Raw genomic sequence first — 23,784 nt, forward strand, 5'->3', positions numbered from 1 at the left:
AACAGTTTCTGATTTGGGATTCTGTGAGTTGCCCATGCACCTACATAGGACCAAGTGAGCCCAAGTCAGGAGCCACTCCTGAAAATGTCAAAGCAGAGCTCTGTTACCATTCCTGGACTTCTGGCATTTTGCCTGGAAGATTTTCATTGAAGCACTTCACTGCCTGCTGATTCTCGGCTCTAAAATCCTGCTTGCATTTTGTGATTTAACTATTTTAATTAAAACGATTCCATAGATTTTAAAGGGAAATTATTCTCATTTCAACAACTGACTTCTGAGGAAAACAAGGCATAAATTTTACCCTTCTCAAATTGCTCCAAGCAGCGACTGTTTTATCGGGGCACTTTCCATCGCTATTACACGGCAGCTCACAAGAGAGCGCCCTCCAGCTTCTCGTGCACGGCAGGATCATACCGGGCAGCATCGGGGCTGACGGCGGGGCAGCAGGAGGGAGCTGCGGGCCGGCAGGCGCGGCGCTGCGGATCGGTTCGGTGCCGCGCGCTCCCGGGAGCTCAGCGCGGGGCCGCCCCGAAAGGCGCGCGACAAAGCACGTGACACGCGCGGCATCTCGGGGGCGGGACCTCAGGGCGGGGCGGGACCGACGTGGGCGGGTCGCCACGCCTCCAACGGCGACGGCGCTGCGCGCTGACGTCGCGCGGCCTGGGCGAACGTTGCGGCGGCGCGCGGGGATGGAGCGGCCGGCGGCGGCGCCTCGTTCGGCGGTGGGTGAGCCGCGGGCGGTGCCGCTCCGCCGGGCTGCGGCGCGAGCGTGGCGGGGCCGATGGTCGCGGGTCGGGCCGGGCGCCGAGGGCTCCTCCGGCTCCGCCGCTCGGCCGCCTTAACGCGTCGCCGTCGCCCTCCCCCGGCTGGCCGGGTCCTCCGGGTGCGGGGCCGCCCTCCGCCGTTGCCCGGCTCCTTCCCGCGGGAGCTCGGCGGGGGCGGCGCGGCGTGGCGTGGTGCGGCTGGGGTGGCGGTGCGGAGGGCTCCCACCCGGAGCGTCGCGCGTCGCTCCCGGCCTCGCTGTGCGAGTCGGCAGCCGAAGGCGCGGGGCGGCCGAGCGGAGCCCGCGCGTGGGGGCGTAGCGCTGCGGAGGCACCCGGAGCCGAGGGGCTGCCCGGAGCTCCCGGCTCCGCTCCTTCACTCGGGAGTCCCCGCTGCTCTGCGCCGTGCGGGTCGGGGAGAGTCCGGGAGGTTCGGACGGGCGCGTGGCCGCTCGTTCTGTGCGCGTCCTCTGAGCCGCGCCGGGGGCCGCTCCGCCCGCGCGGCGTATCGCGATGCGGGGAAGCGCGCCGTGCGTGGGGGAATGTGCGCGGTGTGCGGGGGACTAAGAAATGCGCCGGGCCTGCGGCTGCTGCGTCCGTCGAAGGAAATGGAACAACATCAAAATCAAACAAACGGAAAGTTTTCCGAAGGCAGAACGGATCCAGGCACAGCCGCAGCTCTGTCGCTCCTTCCCTCCGCGGGTGTTGCTGTCCCGCTCTGGGAGCGCCGTGCGCTGCCTCTGCCCTCCTCTCTTGGTCGGCAGGGCTGGGATTTGTGCGTGGGATGTGCTGAGCAGAGTGGTGGGAATGGCACGGGTAGGGCTGGGGGTTTCATTTTACCTATAGAAAACAATGGGAATGATGGATTCCTATTGCATCTCAGTACCATTTTTTAAATGAATGTACGTTAGAACAACCATTCTAACTGCTGGCATGTTCCTGTATGAAGATATGCAGAGAACACCAAGGCCTCTATTAAGTTTGGAAGCTTTGTCTGAAACACAACGCTCTGCAGTGTGATGTTATGCTGTGTGCTCCCTTATGGTCAGACTTAACCCAAGTGCTCCAAGATTTTTCTCTTTGAGTAACGTTATTAGGGTGAGCAACTTAGAATAGGAGATAATACCAGAAGTAGTCTCTGACATTAAATGTGCCAAAGCTGGTGGAAACCCGCTGCTTCAAGTCAGAGTAGGTTCTCCCTTCTGAAGGAGATGGTGGATCTGCGTTGATGTTTTGTTGCTGATCAGGTGTCAATGCTTTTTTCTTACTGTGCTTATTAATTCTGGCAGGTCTTCATCCTTTATGAAGAAGTTCTGTTGCCAAGACTTGCTGTGAAGATGACCCATGCTACTGAATGCAATTGTCTGCAAATGTAGGAGCCAACAAATGTGATGTCCTGCCCTCCCTTGACTTTCCTCTTTCTCATGGAATTTATATTTCTAAAGTATTTCTAGATCTTTATTGAAGACATTTGGATTGCAGCTATGAGCATATCTATGCAAGGAGATGAACAAGCCTGAGAAAAGCTGAGGTGTGTATACCTTCTGTATTTCATAACACACGGGTAATCAAGGTTTATTATTGAAATCAATAATAGATATGTTTGGGGAGTGAACCTTTGCTAAGTGCCTAAGAGCGGCAATGAACAAGGGCTGTAAAATGTGCTGTCTGGGCAGAACACAAGTCACTGGGTCTTGGGTTCCCTCCATGCTGTAGGTGGCCAATGTCTGTTATGTGTTGGAGGAAGAGGGACAGTGGGAAACGTGTAAGGAGAAAACCATATTTTATTACGGGGCAAAGAATTGGAGCATGTTGCTTCTCTTTTGGTAATACTAGTCCGAAAGGTGAATTAGTTTACGCTGGTTGCTCTGTGTTGCTCTAATACTGTTCTGAAGGGTAACTAAGACTTCAGAGAATGTTAAAGGGCACTGAGACGGGTGGTAGTGTCATTAGTCCAACTTAGGAGTTGGGCTGTGACGGGAACTATGCAGACACCTACGCTTCTTCAGAGAGAAATTTGGCAGATTTCAGTATTTCTCAGAGTTGCTTGTGCTCCCTCAGTAAATTCCTTGTTGGCCCAGTTTTTCATCCTGGAGCTGTTGGCTGAGATTTTCCTGAAGGTTAGTTGCCATGGTAATTATCCTGTTAGCAAATAAATGTGCTTTTTATAATCTCTGGGTATGGTAATGGGGAGCAGAAAGACTGTTAGCCTTCCTGAGAGCAATTGAGACTGCAGACCCAAGGAGGCTTAATGTTGGTAAGTCACAACCAGTAAAAGAGAGCTGAACAAGTGCCTGATTGTGGGTGGGTGGTGGCGGTGATGAATATTGTTTGGTCCCTGAGTAAAGAACAGTGGTAGAGTACCTTACAGTGAGTCTGAGTAATGGTTAAGATTGGACAAATGGAGAAGGAGCAACTTCTGTTTCAGAGTCTGTTATGGTGGAACTTACTGGTTCAGGTCTGCAGTGATTTACTGACTCAGTGAAAGCATTCTTGATGAAAAAGAACCTTTCTGAGGGGTGTGGTCATTGTGATCCTCTGCGGTGTGAGATTTGGGTTGAGATAACCTCTAGTTTCAGTCCTGAGCTGGTCCAGCAGCAGGGTTGTGGTGGGAAGGCTGAAAGCAGAAAGGACTGTTCACTGGTAGTGGAGGAGCAGGTTAAGAAACATATAAGCAAGTTAATGAGCATAAGCAAGGCTATGGCATCTGTTGAGATACACCCATGAGTGGTAAGAGAAGTGGCTGATACCATTGCAAAGCCACTATTGGTTGTCCTGGGAACACTGTGCTGATCCAGGAGGGTCCCCAAGGACTTGAGGAAAGCAAGTTCTACACATTGTCCAGAAGGAAGGTAAGAAAGAGGATCCAGTAAGAAAGAGGATCAAGAGAACTGTGAGTGGGTCAGTCAGCTCACCTCTGTTCTGGGGATGGTAATCGAACAAATAGTGCTAGAAACAGTTACTAAGCATCTTAAAAAAAAAAACGAGGTGATTGGAAGAAGCCATTATGCCTAACCACCCTGATAGCTTTCTACAAAGAGATGACTGACTTGGTGGATTTGATTGTTTCAACTTCGGTAGAGCTTTCAGCGGTCAACCTTAACTTTCCCATAGGTAAACTGGGGAGATGCAAACTAGATATGCGGATGCTGAGGTGGATGGGAAGTGGTTGAGCTAGTTTGCCATCCTACTTGTTGTCTGCGTGTTTCATTGCTGCTCTGTTAGAGAATTGTGGTCAGTGGCAGGAAGGCCCAGCTGGAGGCCTGTTGCTAGTGGAGTTCCCCAGGGTTTGGCGCTGTGTTCAATCCTGTTTAACCTCTTCATTAATGGCCTAGGTGCTGAGGTTTGAGTGATAAAGCATTGTAAGCTAGCTACCCAGTCTGACTTTAAAGGAAAGCTAAAACATAGCAAAGTTGCTACTTTTTAACTCAGTTGGTGCTAAATGTCAGTGAAAAACTTTCACATAACAAAAGCAGCTCTCAGCTGGGAAAAGCATTGTGATTGTGATGCACCAAATGGCTTGCTGGTGTTAGAAAACAGAAGTTTTCAGGTCCATGCTGCTCAAAGATCAGAGGAGGAATACTGGTTTTGAGTTGCTGCTTGGGGGGATATCTTATCAGTCTGCACCAGAGTAGGTCAGCTGTTGTCTTCCACAGGTCAGTGTGAATGTGATGCTTTCCTAAACCTGGGGATAAGGGCACATGTTAAAATCACACGCAGCCTGGGTTACTAGTAGATCTCTTTCTTTACTAGCCTGCTGATGTAACGTGTATTAACTCTTTTATAACTCCAAACCTGTAATAAAGTTTTGTTTGTAAACTAGAGGTGTTAAATCTTGTCCTTTGCATTGATGGATGTGCTGGGAGCTGCAAGAGGAGCTGTCATTTTCTGACCAGTTCTGTTGACTCAGCCTCTGCAGTGCCCAAAATAGCTGTGGTGTAACCTTTTATCTTCTCTTGGGAAGTGGGATGAAAATAGCTGTTTTTCCATTCTTTGTGGTTCACTTGTTCCTGACATCTGAGTCAGCTTTGACACATAGTAGCAGCATCTCCTGGCAGAATGAAGGAGCATCTCTGAACTTTCTCTACCACACCTCCTTTCTGTGTTGGAGAGTTATTGCCAAAATGCTTGGCATGGCCTACTAACGTATTTTTCCAGAGTCTGGAACATCTGATTGAGATAATGACAATGGCAAGAGTGGATAATAGGAGTGTAGCTGGCCTCAGATGGAGATACTTAAAGGAATGAAATCGGTTCCAGTGAATGGGCTTTTTGACAAGAGGGGAAGCTAAAACAGTCTGGATTAGTCCTTTTCAAATTATTCCTGTAAGTAATTTGGTATTTGTTGGGAGGCTCTCAGCATTGCCTCAGTGTAGGCTTCTGCCTGTGAAGGAAATTCTGGACATAGATGGTCTCAACTGCACCAATGCAACAATTGCTTCTGCCACAGTGAAACTTGAACTTTTTTTTACCACTGTGTATCCCTGCAACAGTGAAAAGTGATTAAAACAGCTTAAAACAGTTCCTTTGGATGCTGAACTGTGGCATATTTTGAGAAGAAGTGCTTAAAGCTGCACTTTAAAGGAAACATATTTACGAGTGTATGTTACTGCAGCAGATTTTTATTGTTATGGTCCTTAATTTGGAGCTCTCCCCATTTCTGAGTTGAAAAGAGAGCAGAATATCAGTGCAAACTGCAGTTTTCTCTTTTTTATGCATTTTCCTAAAGCTTTGTGCTTTAACTCCTGTTCTTCAGTTCATCTGGGGGTTTCACCAGAGCTGAGTGCTCCTCTGGCCGGGCTGTGCACCTCGCATCGCTTTCACTGTCCTCCTTGTCTATTCCTTGCTGGAATGCTGAGTTAAGATGTTGTTGCTCGTGGGCTGTTTCATTGGTATGTTTTTTAATATGCAGATCCTCACTGTTCTTTTAATATCTGTTTTCAGATTGTGAGTGTGTGCAGATATGTAACGGAAAAAAATGACTGGTATTAGCCAGTTCCTCTCTTTTGTAATCTGGTTTATTTGTTCTTTGTTTCCATATCCCAAGCTCCATTATTTTTTGGAAAACCCACCATTTTAAGTATTTTCTTAGTATTTCTTTACTCTTCCTTAAAGAGGAGAATAGTTTCTTTGTTTACAAAAATGCAGTATTTGAATAGCAGAAGTTACTTCTGGTGAGTCCTTGTTGAAGTTGATGCAAGATCCCGTGTCTCTACCTGCTCTGGCTTTAACTGCAAATATAAGTCTTTTTGTAACACAACTTAGGAGTAATCGTGATGTGTTTCTGCACTGTTTCCCTTCGTTACAACCAGCAATGTGGTCAGTTTTCCCCCAGCCTAGTGTTACCCAGATTTGAATTAATTTTCTTGTTTTGGTTTACATCACAGCAGTGTAGACAACTGTCCCTACAGCTAGTGGAGTGGCGGGATGTCAGCATGGGGCTGGGAAACAGCTGCAGGAGGCAGAAGAGGCGGTGGGTTCTTTAAGTTTCTCTTTGTTGTACTTGTGCGGTGAAAGCCCAGCCTCACATCCCTGCCTGCCCCCTCCCATCAGGCACTGAGTTCAGAACATGCAGCTGAGCTACTTGCGGAACATTGATTGTAACTTTTCTGTTGTTTAGCAGCAAGCAGAGACATTTGTAAGAAAGTGCTGTGTTTTGGCATTTATTTACATCTGTTTTTGAAGGAAAGATGTGGATTTCCTGAAACATTGCTAAGTGAAGGTGGAAGTGTCAGCTCTCTGCCTCATCTTGGCAAACTCCACAGCTGTGAATTGCAGCCTTCTGCTGCACGCTGTGCTGGGCACAATGTGAAGCTGCTAATTTTTAGTCTGTGCTCTGAAGAAATACTTGCTATGAGGCAAGTTTCCTTGTGAAGCAGGTTAGCTTTTAAAGAATCTTTGTTTATGTCCAGATCTGTATAGATCTTTTTTTTTTTTTCTTGCAAAAAACCTGCAGGCTGTATTTTCAGTTGTTGTTTCTGAGCTTTCTACATCTGTACACATTTTATATACTCTTTTTTTCTTTTTTGTGTATGACTGATGTATATAGTTGGGAACACTGGGAAAACAGAATACTCTGGTTAAGTCTTTTTTTTTTAACCTTGATTTAACTTTCTCGAGACATTGATTTTACTTAATCCAGTGGAAAAATAGCCTTGCAGTGGCTGTGGTAGCTTCAGGTAAGTACTAAATGCTACGTGCTTGTAAACAAATTGGAAGGTGGCAGCAGTGAGAGATGATGCAGATGCAGTATTAATCTTAAGGGTAAAGCTGGTTTGATGCTCTCCTCCAAAGGTCTTATGTAACCGTAAGGCAGCTGCCTGACCTTTGTTTTTTTTATCTGAAAACTAGGGAAGTGGGAGTAATGCAATATGATGTAGTAGCATTCTAAAGGTACATACCTAAACCACTCACTAGTTATGGTAACTTAAACCTGTACCTTTTATGCAGTGAAGTTTTGTGGGGATGCTTTAAAGATAGCTAGACTTTTCTAGAAGGAAGAGCAACGAACTACTGGACAACAAAGCCAGTGCCATTGCCATATGGTCTGGCCATTACAGAGTGCTCGCTCTGGCAGCAGCAGTGTGCTCTTGGAAATCTAGTAGGTGTACAAGCTGCAGGCTGTAGACTGCAGTATTTGTTGTTTTTTTGTGTGTGTGAAGTGCGTAGCATATGCAAAAATCATAATGTATATGCATTGGCACTTCTGCACAGTTCTTCTTTTTGGAGGAGTCCTGACCTCTGCTTCATAGCTTTAAGACATTGCCTGAGCTTAATGACTGGAACATTCCAAGTGGTGGAAGAGATTCCGGTACCAACTGGTAATGCTGCAAAGCAGTGGAAACATTCCTGAAAAAGTTGCTGCTTTGAGCCAATGCAGCTTCCTTGTAAATGAGAAAAATGACCTGACTTTGTATGTATTTTACTTTCATGTGTGATGTCCTTACTGTAAAGTTCTAAACTTGCAGAACAGCTGTTGTCTGCAACAATGTCTACAACAACTGTTGTCTGCTGCAAACAAGCAGCAACCAATGAGCAGTACTGCTTTCAGTCATTTGGAGAGTGTGAAGGGGTGGTGCTGAAAATGACTCCAGCATGGGTGTGTTCAGGAAGATGTTTTCTAATTAACTGAAAGGAGCAAAAGGTACCTGTCGCTTGTCAGGGGTGTTTGGTGTCTGTTCAAATTGCATGTGGGTTACACAGATTCTCTTACGTAAAGAATTAATTTTTGTTCTTTGAGGAACAGAAAACTGCGTGAGCTTTGCTGAGCTGTTTCATCAGGCTGCGTATCCGAGAAGAGTGTGGTGCTGATCACACAGAATCACAGAATGACCCGGGTTGGAAGGGACCTCAAGGATCATGTAGCAGGGCCACCAAACATACACCTTTACTAGATCAGGTTGCCCAGAGCCCTGTCCAACCTGGTCTTGAACACCTCCAAGGACGGGGCATCCACAACCTCCCTGGGCAGCCTGTTTCAGGACCTAACCACTCTCCTAGTAAAGAACTTCCCCCTAACATCCAACCTAAATCTTCCCTCTTTTAACTTAAAACCATTTCCCCTAGTCCTGCTATTATCAGCCCTTTCGAAGAGTTTACTCCCCTCCTGGGAGTAAGTTCCCTTCAGGTATTGAAAGGCTGCAATGAGGTCACCCCGCAACCTTCTCTTCTCCAGGCTGAACAAACCCAACTCCCTCAGCCTGTCCTCACAGGGGAGGTGCTCCAGCCCCCTGTTCATCTTCGTGGCCCTCCTCTGGACCCTTTCCAAAATCTCCATATCTTTTTTGTACTGAGGGCTCCACACCTGGACACAGTACTCCAGATGGGGCCTCACAAGAGCAGAGTAGAGAGGGACAATCACCTCCCTATCCCTGCTGACCACCCCTCTCCTGATGGAGCCCACCATGATAGACCACCTCCTGGTGGATCTGTGGACATGTTACCCTTGTGCAGCAGAAGCATTTGAAAAATTGATAGCGCAGAAGTGGTGAATATGTTGGGATGTGCTGAAGCATTGCATCTTCTGATGAATCCCCTGAAATGAGCGCTGTTAATGTGATTCTCAACACTTCCTCTCCAGAGGAGAACTGCTTTTAGTACCTCCTGTGAGAGCTCAGGGAGGTTCTTGCCATTGGCTGCCCTTAGCAAACCAGGGGTTGACTGTCCATCTGGTTTAGGCCTGTGAGGACCCAAGGAGAAGGACTGCTTGTCACATGTTTTCTGTGCTCAGGTGTAATGCCATATTTGTTCCTGAATATCTTAATACATTGCTCCATGGCCGCAACCCAAACACAGACTTGGTTAGCATCTCTTCTGTTTTGGTAATGGCGTGCTGGAGTGAGTTTGTGATGTTTGTTACTCATACCAGATAGCAGGTGATTCATTGTGTAAGCTGTGGCTCTACTGATCAATGATTTGATTTATAGCTCATGTGTTAGTTGACTTTAGTTATTCTTACCATAGACATACAGAAGTCCACAGCTCATTGTTTATAAAATTCACTGCCTTGGCGTTCTGAGTTATTCAGGAGTGAGGTCTGTTGTATGCATTACTTTCACAAGAATCTAAGTATTTTTCTCCATTTAAAATACTTAAAAGGCACTGAAAATGCCTTCACAGGTATCGCCCTCGGTGTTCTCTCTCTCGTTCAGGTTGCTGGAAGGCTCGTGTTTTGCATATAGGAAAACATTAGGCACAGACTGACGTGCTCAAAGCCTCATAACAGGACTGACAGCCACTTTAATCCAAGATGCCTGTGGCTGAGGCTGTACAGCTGCTGGACTGCATTCCTAGTGCATCTGTGATGTGAGAAGAGAAAGCAAGGGCAGCAGAATCTGCATTGTTCAGCTGAGTTCCTTGCTGGCATCTGGATACTGATGGGAATAGGTTACAAGGTTTAGGGAAGTCGTTAAACACAAATCAGTAAAACCTCTTGCTATCCTACGCTGCGAGTTTTGCCCTGTAACATTATACAATTAGCCTAAAAAGTGGGCAATAGTTCTCTTGTTGTGCATCCCCTGCTTCTATTGCAGTGGCAGTTTCTCTTCACCCAGTGCCTCCCATCTCTGTTTGGCTCCTTATCCAAAGCTCTTGAATTAATTCAGTCAGTTCCTTGGGGCATGCTGCCTGCTGCTGTGCACCATTTGCACAAATGTAGCTGGCTTTGGGCTGTTGCCCTTTTCTGAAGTCTCAGGCTCAGAGCCTCAACAGAGATTTGGCTTATATTACATGCTCTGAGCAGTTTTTCCTCGTCATCCAGCTGGACTACTTACTATGCTGATCATCCTGTTGACTTTCAATTTGCTCTTTCAACCACGCTCCATTTACTTTCCTACACAGAGTACCTTCAGTGTCAGGATTTGGGCCAGTTGAGGGGCAGCCCCATAGCTGTAGGTTTTTTAGGCTTTACTAGAATTCCAGGAGATCCTTTCTAGCGTGAACTTTGGAGGAGGAACTGACTTGAAAACTGTTGATGTTCTTTCCAATAAAAACAACAGGTTTTTTGGCCCTTAGGTTTTTCCTGCTGTCATCTTTACTGTAATTTTGAATTTAATTTCTACTTTTATTTTCTTGCACCTTTTACTCAATTCTTCATTCTCAAATTTTAAAAATTATTGTCATATCATAATATCTGAATAAATAAATGAAACTGGTTTCTCTGTGTGCTGGGTTGTCTTGTTAGCCAGCTGTCCTTTTTGTTCAAATTATTACTCTGTTGCTGTTGTCTTCCTCTTCAAATGTTGACCAACCCTCAGCCCCAGGATATCACACCCATTCTGGTTTCTCCTGAGTTCCTCTTGCTGACAGGATTATTTTGAACACTCAGAGCTCTCTGTCTGTCTTTACTCTGCTGCTTGTTGCTGCTGAACAATGGTACTTTTAAGATACATTAGCCTTTCCATGGATATAAATCATTTGCCGTGGTTCCCAGTTACCGTTATGTGACTACTGCCTCATCAAACTTTCTGGTGAAACTGCTTGCTTTGACACAGGATCTATTTAAGGATGAGTTTGGCAAAGCAGTGTGGGATTTCTCAAATTCAGCTTGGCTGTTTCTTCCTAAAAGTCATTCTTTCCTGTAAGGAGCAGCAGAATACTTTTCTTTCTCCAAACAGGAGAGATGGTAAGAATCTGTTATGTAAGATCCCTGCCAGCTGTGGACTGCAGCTGTGTGATGAGGTATGAACCTGACCTGTTTATGGAATAAAATAACTGTGAGAATTCTTTAGCTAGTTGTAGTTGAATATCAGCATTTAGGACTAGGGATGTTTAAATATTGTACTAATAGTAGATTTTGGAAGACAGAATCTTTTCTATTCCCAGAGTTCTCCGTGGTTTTCTCCCAATTTCTCTGTAGGCTTTGTACATTCATATGCCTGTTCCTTAACACACAAAAAATTGTGCTCATCTTCTGGCGATTTTATGAGGACCAAGGATGCCAGCACCAGCCCAGGAGGAGCCCTGGTTAGTGCTGTGAGTTGTGATGCTCTTGGCAATGACTGGTTGAGTAACTAATTTCCTTTAGAAAACAAGGGTAAATCAACTGTGTTAATATTGTGGCTCTCCAGAAATCTGGTTGCAGAAATAAAGCCATGTGTCTGCTCCTGTGTTCCTCCAGCCAGCATCCATCCTGACTGTAGGAACACTAAGTGGGTTGAAGTGGCTCTGAGATTACTTTGCTCCCTTCTCTGGGACAGGACAACTAAGTCAGGGTGGTGCCTGTGGGAGTGGACTTCTAAATCCTTTCCTGCATTCATGCTCAGTGTGCTGACGAGACTCTTTATTATACCTGTACAAGGAGTTATGTTTGCCAGAACAACGTGGCTTCCAGTGGTCTGTTCTGAAGGAATGGTGCACAGGTGCTGCTGCAGTGGGTGTTGCTTGGTGTTTGCCTCCTAGCAGATTGCTGTGAGGCGCAGCAGCAGTTCAGCCTGGGTTACAGAGCACTTACACAAGATTCCTTGTGCAGCACGTGAAAGGCACTTGTGTTTCAAAGTGCTCTCAGCTCTGTGTCCTGCTGGCTGAACTCGAAATGAACAAGAGCAACCTTTCTGACCCGTGCCCAGAGCATCTGGGTGACTTAAAAGGAGGGGAAAGTGAAATGGGTGCAGATGAGTCTTGGAGGCTTTGCCCTGAAGTCCAGCTTGCTTCCAGCCCTGACAGAGGCCAGAAATCCTCAGAGAAAATGTGCCTTCCCGAGAACTGGTTTTAACTTCAGTTATACTGCTATCCCTTCAGTTAGTTGAAAGAGTTTTAAACAGCTCAGCTTCCAAACACAGTTACATTTATATATATATACATATATATATATACATGCACATATAGATGAAAGTTGGAACCATGCTTACTTTGTGTACATCTTTCCTCCCATTTTCAAGAATTGCATCTCATATCCAATTTCTTTTTGCAGTTTTGTTCAGTGGAGGGACTGCTGTATGTCAGCCATGCTAAAGGGCAAGTGATGGAGGCAAGTATTAGTTTATATATTTATAGTTATCTCATATTGTTTTTACCAGTTTCGCCTTTTCAACTGCTTTGTTTCTCACTGCTGCTGTGAAATAACTGCACAAATGAGAGACTGTACAGCCATGTTCTGGGAGGGAATCATGTTATATGATCTACTCGGTGTGACTGTGGATATAGAACCAATAACTTTGTCCCTGGTGTACTGTATTCTCATACAGATGAGAAATGTGTTCCTGAGCCTTCAGCCTGAAGGCAATGCTTTTCCTCCCTCAAATAGAGAGCTTAAGGGTTGTTATGAGTCGAAAGCAAGCAGAAAACTTGAATGTTATAGCAAATAGACATGCTAATTTATTCTGCTGATTCACAGTTCTTCTCATTTATGAGTAAAACAAATGTTTTTCTCTGCAAAGTTAGATACTAGTACAGATAAGTAGATCTAAGGATCTTCGTACCAGAAATGCTGTTTGAAAAGCTCTGTTCAGACTCACAGTGGATTTGCCACACAGAAATGTGAGCAGATGACCATGAAGCTTCTATAGGAGCATTTTGAATTATAAGTCAGTGTAAAGTCAGCAATCATTCACAGAACACACAGGCATGGCAGTGACATGTTTGTGAACTAACTGGGCTCATTTGTTTCAGGTGAGTTTGTAAATTGAAACAGGAATAACTGGAGCAGTTGATGGTTTCTAGCAGCTGATGAATGCATGGAACTTCAGTTAGATGGAGGTGATACTGTTTTAGATCAACAGTATTGCCAGTGGTAATCTGCATAGAAAGCGTGTGGTAGACAGTAAAAATGATGGGTGAGGAATATATTGGACTTTTCTGTTCTGAACTGCAGCTCTTCCGTAAGACCTAACTGAAAAATGAACGCCAAGGGAGTTAGCTAAAGTGGAAGAGGCAGTTATAGGTCAGCTGTCAAGGCTGCATTTCATACAGAAAGTAATTCTGGGACTCATGTTTTTTAGCCATTGAGTTTTGTTCTGTCTGCTGGGTAATGAGAAAAATCAGTTTTGCCTTTTTTTCTCAAAACAAATTAATAGGGATGTGTGATTCAACTTCATGAGAAACAGTTACATTAGAAAAAAGAAGTAGAAGTAATGTTAAGAAAGAGCTTAAAAATCCATCTATGATACTAACCACTTAAAACATTATGTATGTAAAAGTAAAAGATTGGTTGTCTTATCTTTGGATTCTGCCACGATTCCTATCTGAACATGGGTAAATATTTTTATTTTTTTCTGAGGTGATGCTCATTGCTTTGCCTTTAAATGGGTTATTGATGAAGATGATAATATATTTTAACTTGGTGCTTTTAACATTGTTATGAAGTACTCAGCTAAAATACTGTAAGATTCCAGTGGTTTGCTTCCATAAGTACTGAATTTCATCTCACCTCCAGCTTAACGCAGTGACCTTTTGGGGAAAAAAAGAAAAAAACCCAGAAGGGAGTTGGATGTTTTTGGGTGCCAGTTTAGAAAGCATCTTGGAACATCTGTTCTAAGCCACTGTGTCGGGTTTCAGAAGTACAAAATTGAGGGCTCTGCAGTTGTAACCTCAATGCAGTGTATTTCTGCAGCTGCTTCAGAATACAAACGGATATTCTCAAGTCCCAGACATACACTGCATTTCAAATGAAATGGTTTTTAAAGCACAGGCTGCCTTCTGCCAAGATTGAGATAGACTTCTGTGATCTGGTTTCTATATTTATATAGAAGCCTAATCAAAGTGTTTTCCTGCAAGAAAACAATGATCGGCTTCTTAGCATGTGATCTCATTGTGCTAATGTGAAACTCAGATATTGTGTCCTTCTTTCCTTCCTCATTCCTTGCTGTACTTTTCCAACAGTGTGTTACGTAAGTTCTCAGTTGCACAGTAGTGTAACCAACTGTTTTCTGAGCTCTGCTGATGTGGGGAGGGGAGGTCGATATCTTCTGCAGAAAACCTGTGTGTTTTCCCTGTGGTAGAGGCTGGGCTACATGCCATGGTGTTGCTCTCTGCCTTTTCAGATGGGTTCTGTCATCTTCATCTAAAAAGGAGTTTCTGTTTTCTCTGATCTTTATGGACAAGACTATGCCCATTTCACTTGCCTGTCCTTGCTTGACTTTCCTGTCTAGTTTCTAGTGCAGTCAATAGATGCTGGCAGTAATAAGGCATTTCTTACTGCTTGGAGATAAATGGTTAACTGATTTGGAAATGTTCTGCCTTCTTGCATTTATCAAATACTGTGGAGTTAAGCATTCTGCAGGAAAATCAGGTAGGCAGGACAGATGTGATGATTGAAGCGTGTTTATTTGGTAAGGAACAAAATTAATTCTGCCAAAAAGTTTAACGTGTTCTATTGAAGTGTAACTTCATATTCTGCTAGATGCTACTGTGGGCAAAAGAAGCAACTTGTTTTTCCCTTCCTTCTTCCCCACTTTCTTTTTTTTTTTTTGCTTGTTTGAAAGAAAAAAAGCCTTTATTGCTTCACTTTGTGCTATGCTTCTCCCCCTAGGCAATAAATGAGTTGTCTCATACAACCTTTGGTTTCTGCACACAGCCTTAGATGCAACTAATGCCAGGATTGAGGGATGCTTGGAAAACTGATACATTTGTTTTGTTAATGGCATGTTTTGTACATTGTTGTTTTTTTTTTTAACCCACTAGTTTCTGCATGGATGTGTAATAATGGCTCTTTTGTTTAACATTAGATAAGCATGAGATCACCGTGGCACAGCTGCATGTGTAGTCACTCTTGAAGCAATTGCACACCTAATTGGCTGACAATCTTGGCATTTTTAAAACAAACACAAGCCTTTTAAAGACAGGGGACATGTTTATGTACGAATAGTCAAATTAACCTGTTGGTTGTCATCAATGGAGCCCTCTGGCAGTGAACAGTTGTGCGATGACCCTGATCCTGGAGGCAAATACCAAGATCAAGAGACCAAAAAACAACATGAATCAGAGCAAAAATTATCCAAAATAACCCATAATGCTTTGGAGAACATTAATGTGATTGGTCAAGGTTTGAAGCACCTTTTCCAGCATCAGCGCAGGAGGTCATCAGTTTCTCCACATGATATTCAGCAAGTTCAGGCTGATCTGGAGTCTGACGTGGATTTGGAAAGCCAAAGCACCTGTGCTGAAATTGATGGTGTCTCCACCCACCCTACAGCTCTGAACCGAGTGCTTCAGCAGATCAGAGTGCCACCTAAAATGAAGAGAGGGACAAGCCTGCACAGCAGGCGGGGCAAGATGGATCCTCCCAAAGGAAGTCCACAGATCAACAGGAGGTCTGCCCAAGATATGCAATCAGGTCGTCCCAGATCATCATCCACTACAGATGCTCCCACAAACTTGTCTGTGACTGAGATTGCTTCTTCTGTCTGTGTAGGTGGAGAAGAGGCCTCAGCAGCAGTAAGTTATTCAGATTTACCTTTGGTATTTATCATCTCCTTGTGTGTTTTCATAAGACTTTTGAATCTTGTTTTTAAAAGCAAGTTTCTTTCAGCAAACGCTAATGCTACTGTGTTCAAAATTTTTTTGTAATATGAAACAAAGAGCTTAAAGGATGCAAGCATTAGTCATTTTCTCACATGGCAGGTGGCCAATTTAATCGCTGAAATGAGGACTACTTCTGTAGCATGTTAAGTCGGTCTGATGGTGCATCGCAGACAAGCAAGGAATGATGGGAAGAACAGCAGCCGGAGTAGTCCTTGTTTGCAGCTATTTCCTTTAATAAAGAATTCCTGTTTGTTGAGAGGCTCTGGGAATGGTGGCTGCAGTAGGTAACCAAGCTGCAATGCCAGGCTGGCCAAATCTGATTTCAGTCGGCCCTACTACTGTGCTGAAATGGGCCTTTGCCAAAATGACAGTCCCTGTTCTGTGACTTGTTCTTGCAGAGTTATGTGTATCGGTTTACTGATGATATCAAGAAATAGTATTTGTCTTCATGTTTCTTCAGTCCATGTAATTGAAGTGCTTTCAAGATCTTCAGTTGTGGTTTATCATTGTGATCTATTAGTTGCGTAAAAATTCCTCTTGGAAGGAGCATTGAGAGTCTACCTTTATTTGAGATTTCTGTTCTGACAGCAATTAAAAGAGTAGAACTAGTAATGTATTTGGGAAAAGTGGATGCTCTTCTAGAACTGGTTAACTTTGCAGCTGAACCATGTGAAAAAGAACTAGTTGTACTAGTTTCAGGTTTATTTGCTTGCAAGCTCTTTTTCATTGTGATTGGACTCATGACCTTTGTTTCAGGTGACCTTTGAGGAGAGCCAACAATTTTCCAAGTTTGTATCCAAATCTGGCAACTTGAGTTATGAAGCATGGCAGGCTGTCTTTGGTTTGTCGGGTTAAAAACTTGGCTCAGTTAGATCTGATATACTTGGTTTTAAATATAGCTTGCTTACTTACAAAGCACTGTTGCAAGAAAATGACAGCTGTGATGTCCTCTGTGTACATGCAGGAGATAGTGGCTGTTCCAAAAGTACTCACATTTTCCTTTTGTAGAGGTACTTGCAATCTCTGTGATATGTGTGCAGTGTGAGAAACTTTTGCCATGAGGCTGTGGAAGGCCATGGATATGAAGTTGATGCATTTAACATAGCCCCTGTTTATCTCATCATCCAAAGTTTATCTGCCGCTTTCAGACTTCCTACCTCACGCTCTGCCCTTAACCTGAGATGACCTCTTCCACTTCTCTAATTTGGGATTGCTGCCTAACACTCATCCTGAAAAATATAAGTGGACTTTAAGATAAAATCATAACAAACCCTTCAGGAGCGCCAACAGCATTTGATGATATGTCTCTTAGTTTTGATGTTTTAGTAATTTTAGTGTCTGTGTTGGCCCATGTAGAATTGGGAAAGAAAAGAGTGAGCAGGAACAAAAAGAAAAAGACTTAAAATGAGGGCAAGAAACTTTTTTAAAAGAATCAGATACAAGCCATAGCCAAAGCAATGGCATTGCTTGGTCATGAGCTTTTCCTAGGTAAGCTAACAGTAAAGACTTCTAGTCATACAAGATTCAGTTTACTTCAGAGATCTGGCATGCTTGAACACGGACTCAAGCTGAGACAGTGTGCATTCCGGTTTTGCACTTACGCATGTAAAAGTGCAAGGTAAATATCGGTCTTCAACATCTGGCTATTTAACAGTATTCAGTTTGAAATGCAACTAGGTTACCCAGTGCTCACCCTATGTGGCATTCTGCAATTGCGCTTCTGTGCAGTGCGATTCTTTTAAATAAAAAGCTCTGGGGGGAATCATCTCAAATACATCATTTCCCCACCCTTGTCCTGAAATTCTTATAACTTTACTAAAGATGGATGTGTGTGTAAGTTGTCAATCTACGTTTAACCAGCTTCAGTTATGACCAAAGTTGAGTATTGTCTGAAGAAACATCTGGTTCTAAGGATGATGATGGAAACAGGTGCTCTGAAGATAGTAGTAAAAAAAAAAAAGAAACCAACAAAACAATTGCTGTGGATTCCACACAGTGGCTTTCTGCGGTGTGGAAAATACCAAAACAAGCAAGAACTGGTGAAAATTGTTTTTACTTACTTACTGGCTGTAAATGACCAAGGAAACCATGCTGGTAGTGTGGAGCTGTGTCTGTGGTTCCTATCTCAGGCACTGATGCCATACAGCATCTAATATCTTAGAAAAATGCTGTAGTAAAAACCATGCCTGTTGGAGCCTGTGAGCAGTGTAGACCTTCAGAGTTGCTCGGTTTTATTTTCCATGGATGTCCATTATGAGTGTCCATGGCAGCAGAAATTTTCAGGCTGGGAGATCGTCTGCTGAGTGATGTTGACATTTAATCTGTGGGCTTATTACATCTTTATCAATAAGTAAAATCAGTGAATTATCTAAGTGTCAGCTGCCTAGCTGTGACATGCATGGTTTTATCAGTTTTTGGTATAATATCATAGAATGGCTTGGGGTGGAGGGGTCCCTAAAGGTCATCTAGTACTCCAGATAGTGCCTCAAAGTCAGGAAAGACTAGAAGGGAGTGAAAATAAATGACTAGAAAAGTTTAATGATAGACAAAATACAGTTGTGATAGGCAAAGTGCAGAAACGACTGGGACTCGAAGTGTTAAGCAGCCCTGGAGGGTTGGTCATGCTGAAGTTGAGGTGTGCATGTATGTGTCAGCCCTTCACACACCTTCACACATGCTGACCTTCAGTTCAGCTGGCTGCACTTAGAACTCTTCTGAAGAAAGCCAGGTGTTGGCTCAGCAAGGGCCTGTGGCTCCTACTTCAGGAACTGTTTTTAAGCTGACTCTTTCTCTTGGTAAAATCACTGATATGGTTTCTCATTTTATGATTCACTGAAATCAGGAAAGCGTAGCTCAGCCAATCAGTCTTATAAGAGGCATCAGTGTGTTTGGCATTTGAGAAGCTATCATAGCATTCAGTTAATAACTTTTTGTTTAGCAACTTGTATTGCAAAACTAGTTACCACACAGTTCAAATGATCAGTTGATAAAGGGTGTTTAGCAACTTGCATTGCAAAAGCAGTTACCTCACAGTTCAGATGGGGTCAGTAAAGGGATAGGTAACATCTGGAACTGTTGCAGTGGACTTAAATGGAACACAAGTTGTGTTAAGCATGAACTCAGCCCTTAAACACTGTCTTTAAGTTACGAAAGATGAAGTTTTAACACAGTGTTACATCAGGGAAATGGTGAAAGTATTTCACCCATTTGAACCTGCATTATTTCACAAATACAAGTAAGTTCTTTAAAATACATGTTAAATAATACTTGGTGTTTGTGGGGAAGGTACCCTGGACCAGTGGGTTCTGCTCTTTCCTGTATTGATTGTGTAAGCAGCAAATCTGTCCTTGCTCTCATTTCATATTAACTTTCTCATGACTGCCAAGTTACCTTCTGTGTGATCTCCATCTTTCAAAAAAATCTTTAAAAAATAAGGCACCACCAATTTTGCTTTCTTGTTTGTTGGGTGGCAGCGAAGGTATGTGAATGTCAGCAGGCTGTCATTCTTTGCTTTGAAATTCTTTAAAATTTTATAAATCCAAGTGTAATCTGAAAAATACTGAATTTCAGCACCCATCTGTTGTGAATGTATCAGTTCTGTAGGGACTGTACAACTCACAAGGACAAAGAAACAATGTATTCAGTGAAAATACTGTGATTTAATAGTGACAAAAATGTGTAATGTGAGAATTGCAGTCAAGCAATGTTATTCTCTTTTTTTTCTGCTGAATGCCTTCTGTCCTCAGCTGAACTGCCAGCACCCACTCACTGCCTGTTGTGCTCTGCAGCCCGTGGCTGCCGTTTGTTGTGAAGCTTTTCTGCCCCCATCAGATGCACGGTGGCTATCTGTACAGGGCTGCTTTGAGCCCTGCCTCTTCCTGCTGCCCAAGCACTCATCCCTGCACCGTGCTTGGTGCTGCTATTCTAGCAGAAATTCCTGCTGTGCTTTTCCTTCTCTTTTTCTTTTCTTCCCAGTGTTTAGATCCTGTCATCTAGAAGAACTAATGGTCATTTTATTCTCTTGTAGCGGTTTCATTATTGCGGTGTTGCACACTGCAGTTTGAAATAAGGGGCAATGCATTTTTTCGCTACAGTACTCTGTAGTTACTAAGTAATGCTGCGTAGTGTCTGGTTATGAAACCATTTGCCCATGACTGCAAAAGATTTTGGTACACGTGAAGACAGAAGGTCAGTGGACATGGCTTGCTGAGAAATTGGCTTTCAATTATATTTTGTTAGGTGTGTGTAAAAGCTTTTGCAAGCTGCTCTGAATTTGTCAACACTCATTCACATGGCAGGAGCCTTACCTGTTGCAAATATATATGTGAAGCATAGATGGGCAGCAGCCCAAGTACTTCTGCCTGGAGTTTACTACTGAAGCTGAAGAGCTGTTATGCACATTCAGACTATTTCCGTACCTTCTGTACTTGCAGAGTCATCCCAACGTTTCACACTTCATCCTTCTGTGTGAAGTTACACTGCACCATGGTTTAAGTATGTGCTCTGCTCTGCCTACAGAGGTGGTGTTCTGAGCATAATGTTTGTGATTCATTTCGTTGTGCAGTTGAGCCTACTGTTATACTTAATTTTTAACACTGGGTGCTGTACCAGCGATAATTTGGAGAAAGGGGGAAAAAACATCTACTTACCTTCATCAGTATGGCTGTGCTAATGAGGTAAGTGGCAGAAGTGAAAATTAAGTTGTTTTTTTAATAAGATATCCATTTGTACTTAGAAACTGAGACTGGGCTGTTGTGGGGCAGCTGTTAAAAGATGAGACTTGTCACACCTGAAGCAGGTGGCAGAACCTGCATTTCTGGACATGCCCTTCAGGGTCCCCTTGTAGGGAAAAAGTTTCTCATACCTGCCCATATGTGTGAGTTCTGCATCAAAGTTTTTAGCAAGAGGGGGGAAAAAAAAACAACAAAAAACACCAACCTTATCAGATGTGGCAGTATTTTCTGCTGTGTTCCCCTAATCACTGCCTTTCACAGCTGTTATTTCTGTTACCATGTTCCTCATCTCCACATTTTCCCCTCAAACTCTTTGTTATAACTGTATGAGCTGGTCTTTGTTCTTATACTGGAAACCATTTTATAGTTTTTGTATCTGTAGTTTAAGTCCTGTGTGTCGCTCCAGATCCAGAGTACCAAAGACTTGTTAGGCCTCATTCTTCCTTTCTCAGAACTTTCTCCAGCGTGTCTGTTTTGTGCAGCAGGTCAGCTTTCATCTGTCTCCTGATGATCTACACCTATGCTTCCTTTTTTGTGCTATAACCTCATCGTGACCCCCCCACTAGATATGCTGCCAGGAAGCTTAGGAGGTTAATCTCTTCAAAATATTGTTTTTTTAACCCAGGAGGGTTTGGGTTTTTTTGGTTGCTCCGTATTATTTATCTCCCCATGCTTCGTATGTGGACACTGCTAAGTTTTGGAGAGAAGAATCTTTATTTCTTGTTTGTTTTGCTAATCCCCTGAGAACTGTCGGGGCTTATATTGATGTTATGAGCATTAACTCACGTTTGTCTGGTACTCGAGAATAATGAATACTGGGGTGTGTGTGTCCCAATTTTTTTGGTAAAAGCAGTCCACTGAGATGTGAAATCAGGACTTTGGTGGCTTAGAAATGGTGGTGTGAGACTGCCTGGGTTTCACTGAGCTTTTGTGGGGCAAGGAGTTACAGGACAAGAACAAACAAAACAGTGCTAAAGTTCCAGAGCTAAAAAGGTAGCAGCTGTACTTTGGTGGGAAGTTGCTCTCTGTGTTGGAACCTTACCAGCATCAGTTCCCAAAGGTGGGCTGCAGAGAGCACGTAGACAGGCTATTCTGTCGTGCCCAGCAGCAAATGTAGATGGCAGTGGGCAGATAAAGGCCACTAACAGTAACCTGCTTTTCTTAGGTACTTTCTAATGACCTTTTTCCAAACAGGCTCTCTGGTGGCATATTAATGGCTTCTGGAACAGCCACCTGTAATGATGCAGCACCTTTGTGTATCCTTAACATCACATGGAAGCATTACTTGGGCTGTCTGTAAAAGACTGCTTTAGGCTGTCACACATCTCACGAAATAATAAGCAGTATTCTTTGCAGCACATGGTAATGTTTGCTCTCCCATTCAGTCCCTGTAGATGTTAAATGTTTTTGGAATTTTACCATAATGTATTCTGAATAAAACATTTTGTAGTTTTACCCCCAAAGCACCACTTTTATGTTAAAAATAATTTTTGTCATATAAGAGATGAGGTTAGTCATGAGCCCTTCTGGAAATAATTTATTGATATTAACTTGCAGTACCTGCAGCCAAATCATGTGTTTTAACAGCACAGATCGTGTGGAGTTGGCTTGGATTATAATGAGGAGGAGGAACTTTTCTTCACTGTGAATAGGAGCATATGCATAGTCAGCAGTGATGTACCACAGAAATCTGGGCAGGTTGGTGTGTGAGGGGCATCAGGCTCGCTTCAGTCTCAGGAAAGGTAATGCTGCAAATAGCTGGAGCTACAGATCTGAACTTCCAAAAGATGCAGTTCAGTAGCTGTGTGTAGTATGTGCTAACACAGCTTGAGCCCCTGCCAGTGACCACTGCTCTCCTGCTCCAGCAGAAGGGCCACAACACAGTGTTGTTGCTTTGTGCAGGGATAGTGTTGCATTGTTTGCATCTTGTAACAAGATAAGATAACAGCAGATTGTGTAGTGGTGTAATGGCAGAGTGATAGGTCAAGAATAGGCTGAGGTTTGTTTTACAGGCACAGAAATTGATTTTCAGTTGCTTAATTGCTTTGAATGACCATGTTGTGCCAGGCACTGCCTTTCTCTGCCTGATGGCCGTCACCTTTGTGAAACACTGCTTGTGCTCAAAGTCTTCTTTATGGACAAAGTAGAAGGACACTAAAATACAGGAGAGCCAGGAAATTAGTTTTAGTATAACTGACATCTGAAGAGTCTAATTGTCATTGGTCCAGATTTGTTACAGAAAATAAAAATGAGTAATACCAGTAAAGCTATTATATGCACAGTTAGTAGCTTCTGACCCTTTTCCTCAGCCCATGCTGATCAGCCAGGAGCATCTTGTGTGCATTCATTGACACTGATCACATATGGGGAGCAAGCAGTGGCTGTGAGCACAGTGAGGGCTGGGTGCTGCAATTCAGCAGTGCCAACAGTGCCAGCAGTCATGTGTGGCATGCAACCTCTTGTTCATCATGAGTAAAAAACACACAACTAATGATGGTATTTGTGTTGGAAAATAGCATTCTATATCTGAGCATGTGCTCTATCCAGCAGTGCTATTGTGCTCTCTGTAGCTGCTGTAGTTTCTGTGGAAATAAGTAGGAGATGTTACTTCTGGAGTGCCCCAATTTCTATCAACACTGAAGGTGTGCAGGACAGTTGCCCTTACCAGAGCAGAATGACATCCAATGAGGCAGGCAAGGAGATCTGAATTAGCAGTGTTTGTGAGTGAAACAAAGAAATTTTAATTGAAGAAGCTGCATCCGTTGATCTGGAATGCCACAACAGTGAGAAAAGCAGAGCAGGTTCCTATTTTCTGCTCAGTTGTTTACTTTTTCTGTATTCTTCGTTATTTTTGTGTTGCTATTTGAGTTTTTTTTGTATGGGGATGTCAATCTTTATGCCAGGATTCTTTAGTGATTTTCATATGTGGAAAGCTTTAACAGTAAACAATACTTAAATGGTTTGGTACAGTTGCAGATAAGTAATTACTGACAGTGCCTCTGTACCTTTTCCTGTACGCAGGACAAATGTCCTTCCTGCAGTCTCAGTCGATAGAGGGAGCTCTGACTTTTCAGAACATCCGTATAGAAATGGTTTTTCATGCCATCCATCCTGAAATGAATTGGTTCATGCTATGGAATTGGCTTTCAGAAAAAGGGGATACTGTCCTCACAGAGTCTGAGAATCATCCTCATGCAGTGCTGAAACCGAGTATTTTCTGCAAAATGGAAATAATGCAAAAGAAGCTTAACTTTAAAAATACATACATTTAAGCACCTTTCTTGAATCCATTATTATTATTATTATTATTATTATTTTCTGGAGCAATTCAT

General features: G+C 43.5%; 1 protein-coding gene across 5 annotated transcripts in view; it reads left to right on the forward strand.

Annotated features, from left to right (window-relative positions):
* Positions 1-596: 596 nt before the first annotated feature.
* The window catches only part of TMCC1 (transmembrane and coiled-coil domain family 1), a 77,386-nt gene continuing 54,198 nt past the window's right edge, over positions 597-23,784 (forward strand). Inside the window, exons 1-5 of one of the 5 annotated variants that reach the window (XM_072347206.1) lie at positions 597-722; positions 2,051-2,133; positions 2,207-2,292; positions 12,172-12,228; positions 14,924-15,632. In XM_072347206.1, coding sequence (XP_072203307.1) covers positions 15,090-15,632 — 543 coding nt within the window. In that variant the 5' untranslated portion in view covers positions 597-722; positions 2,051-2,133; positions 2,207-2,292; positions 12,172-12,228; positions 14,924-15,089. Of the gene's footprint in view, positions 723-2,050; positions 2,293-12,171; positions 12,229-14,923; positions 15,633-23,784 lie in introns of all 5 variants that reach the window. The other 4 variants (XM_072347207.1, XM_072347208.1, XM_072347213.1 and 1 more) reach the window with 4 other exon arrangements.

Source organism: Excalfactoria chinensis, chromosome 12, assembly GCF_039878825.1.
Source record: "Excalfactoria chinensis isolate bCotChi1 chromosome 12, bCotChi1.hap2, whole genome shotgun sequence".
Lineage (NCBI taxonomy): Eukaryota > Metazoa > Chordata > Aves > Galliformes > Phasianidae > Excalfactoria > Excalfactoria chinensis.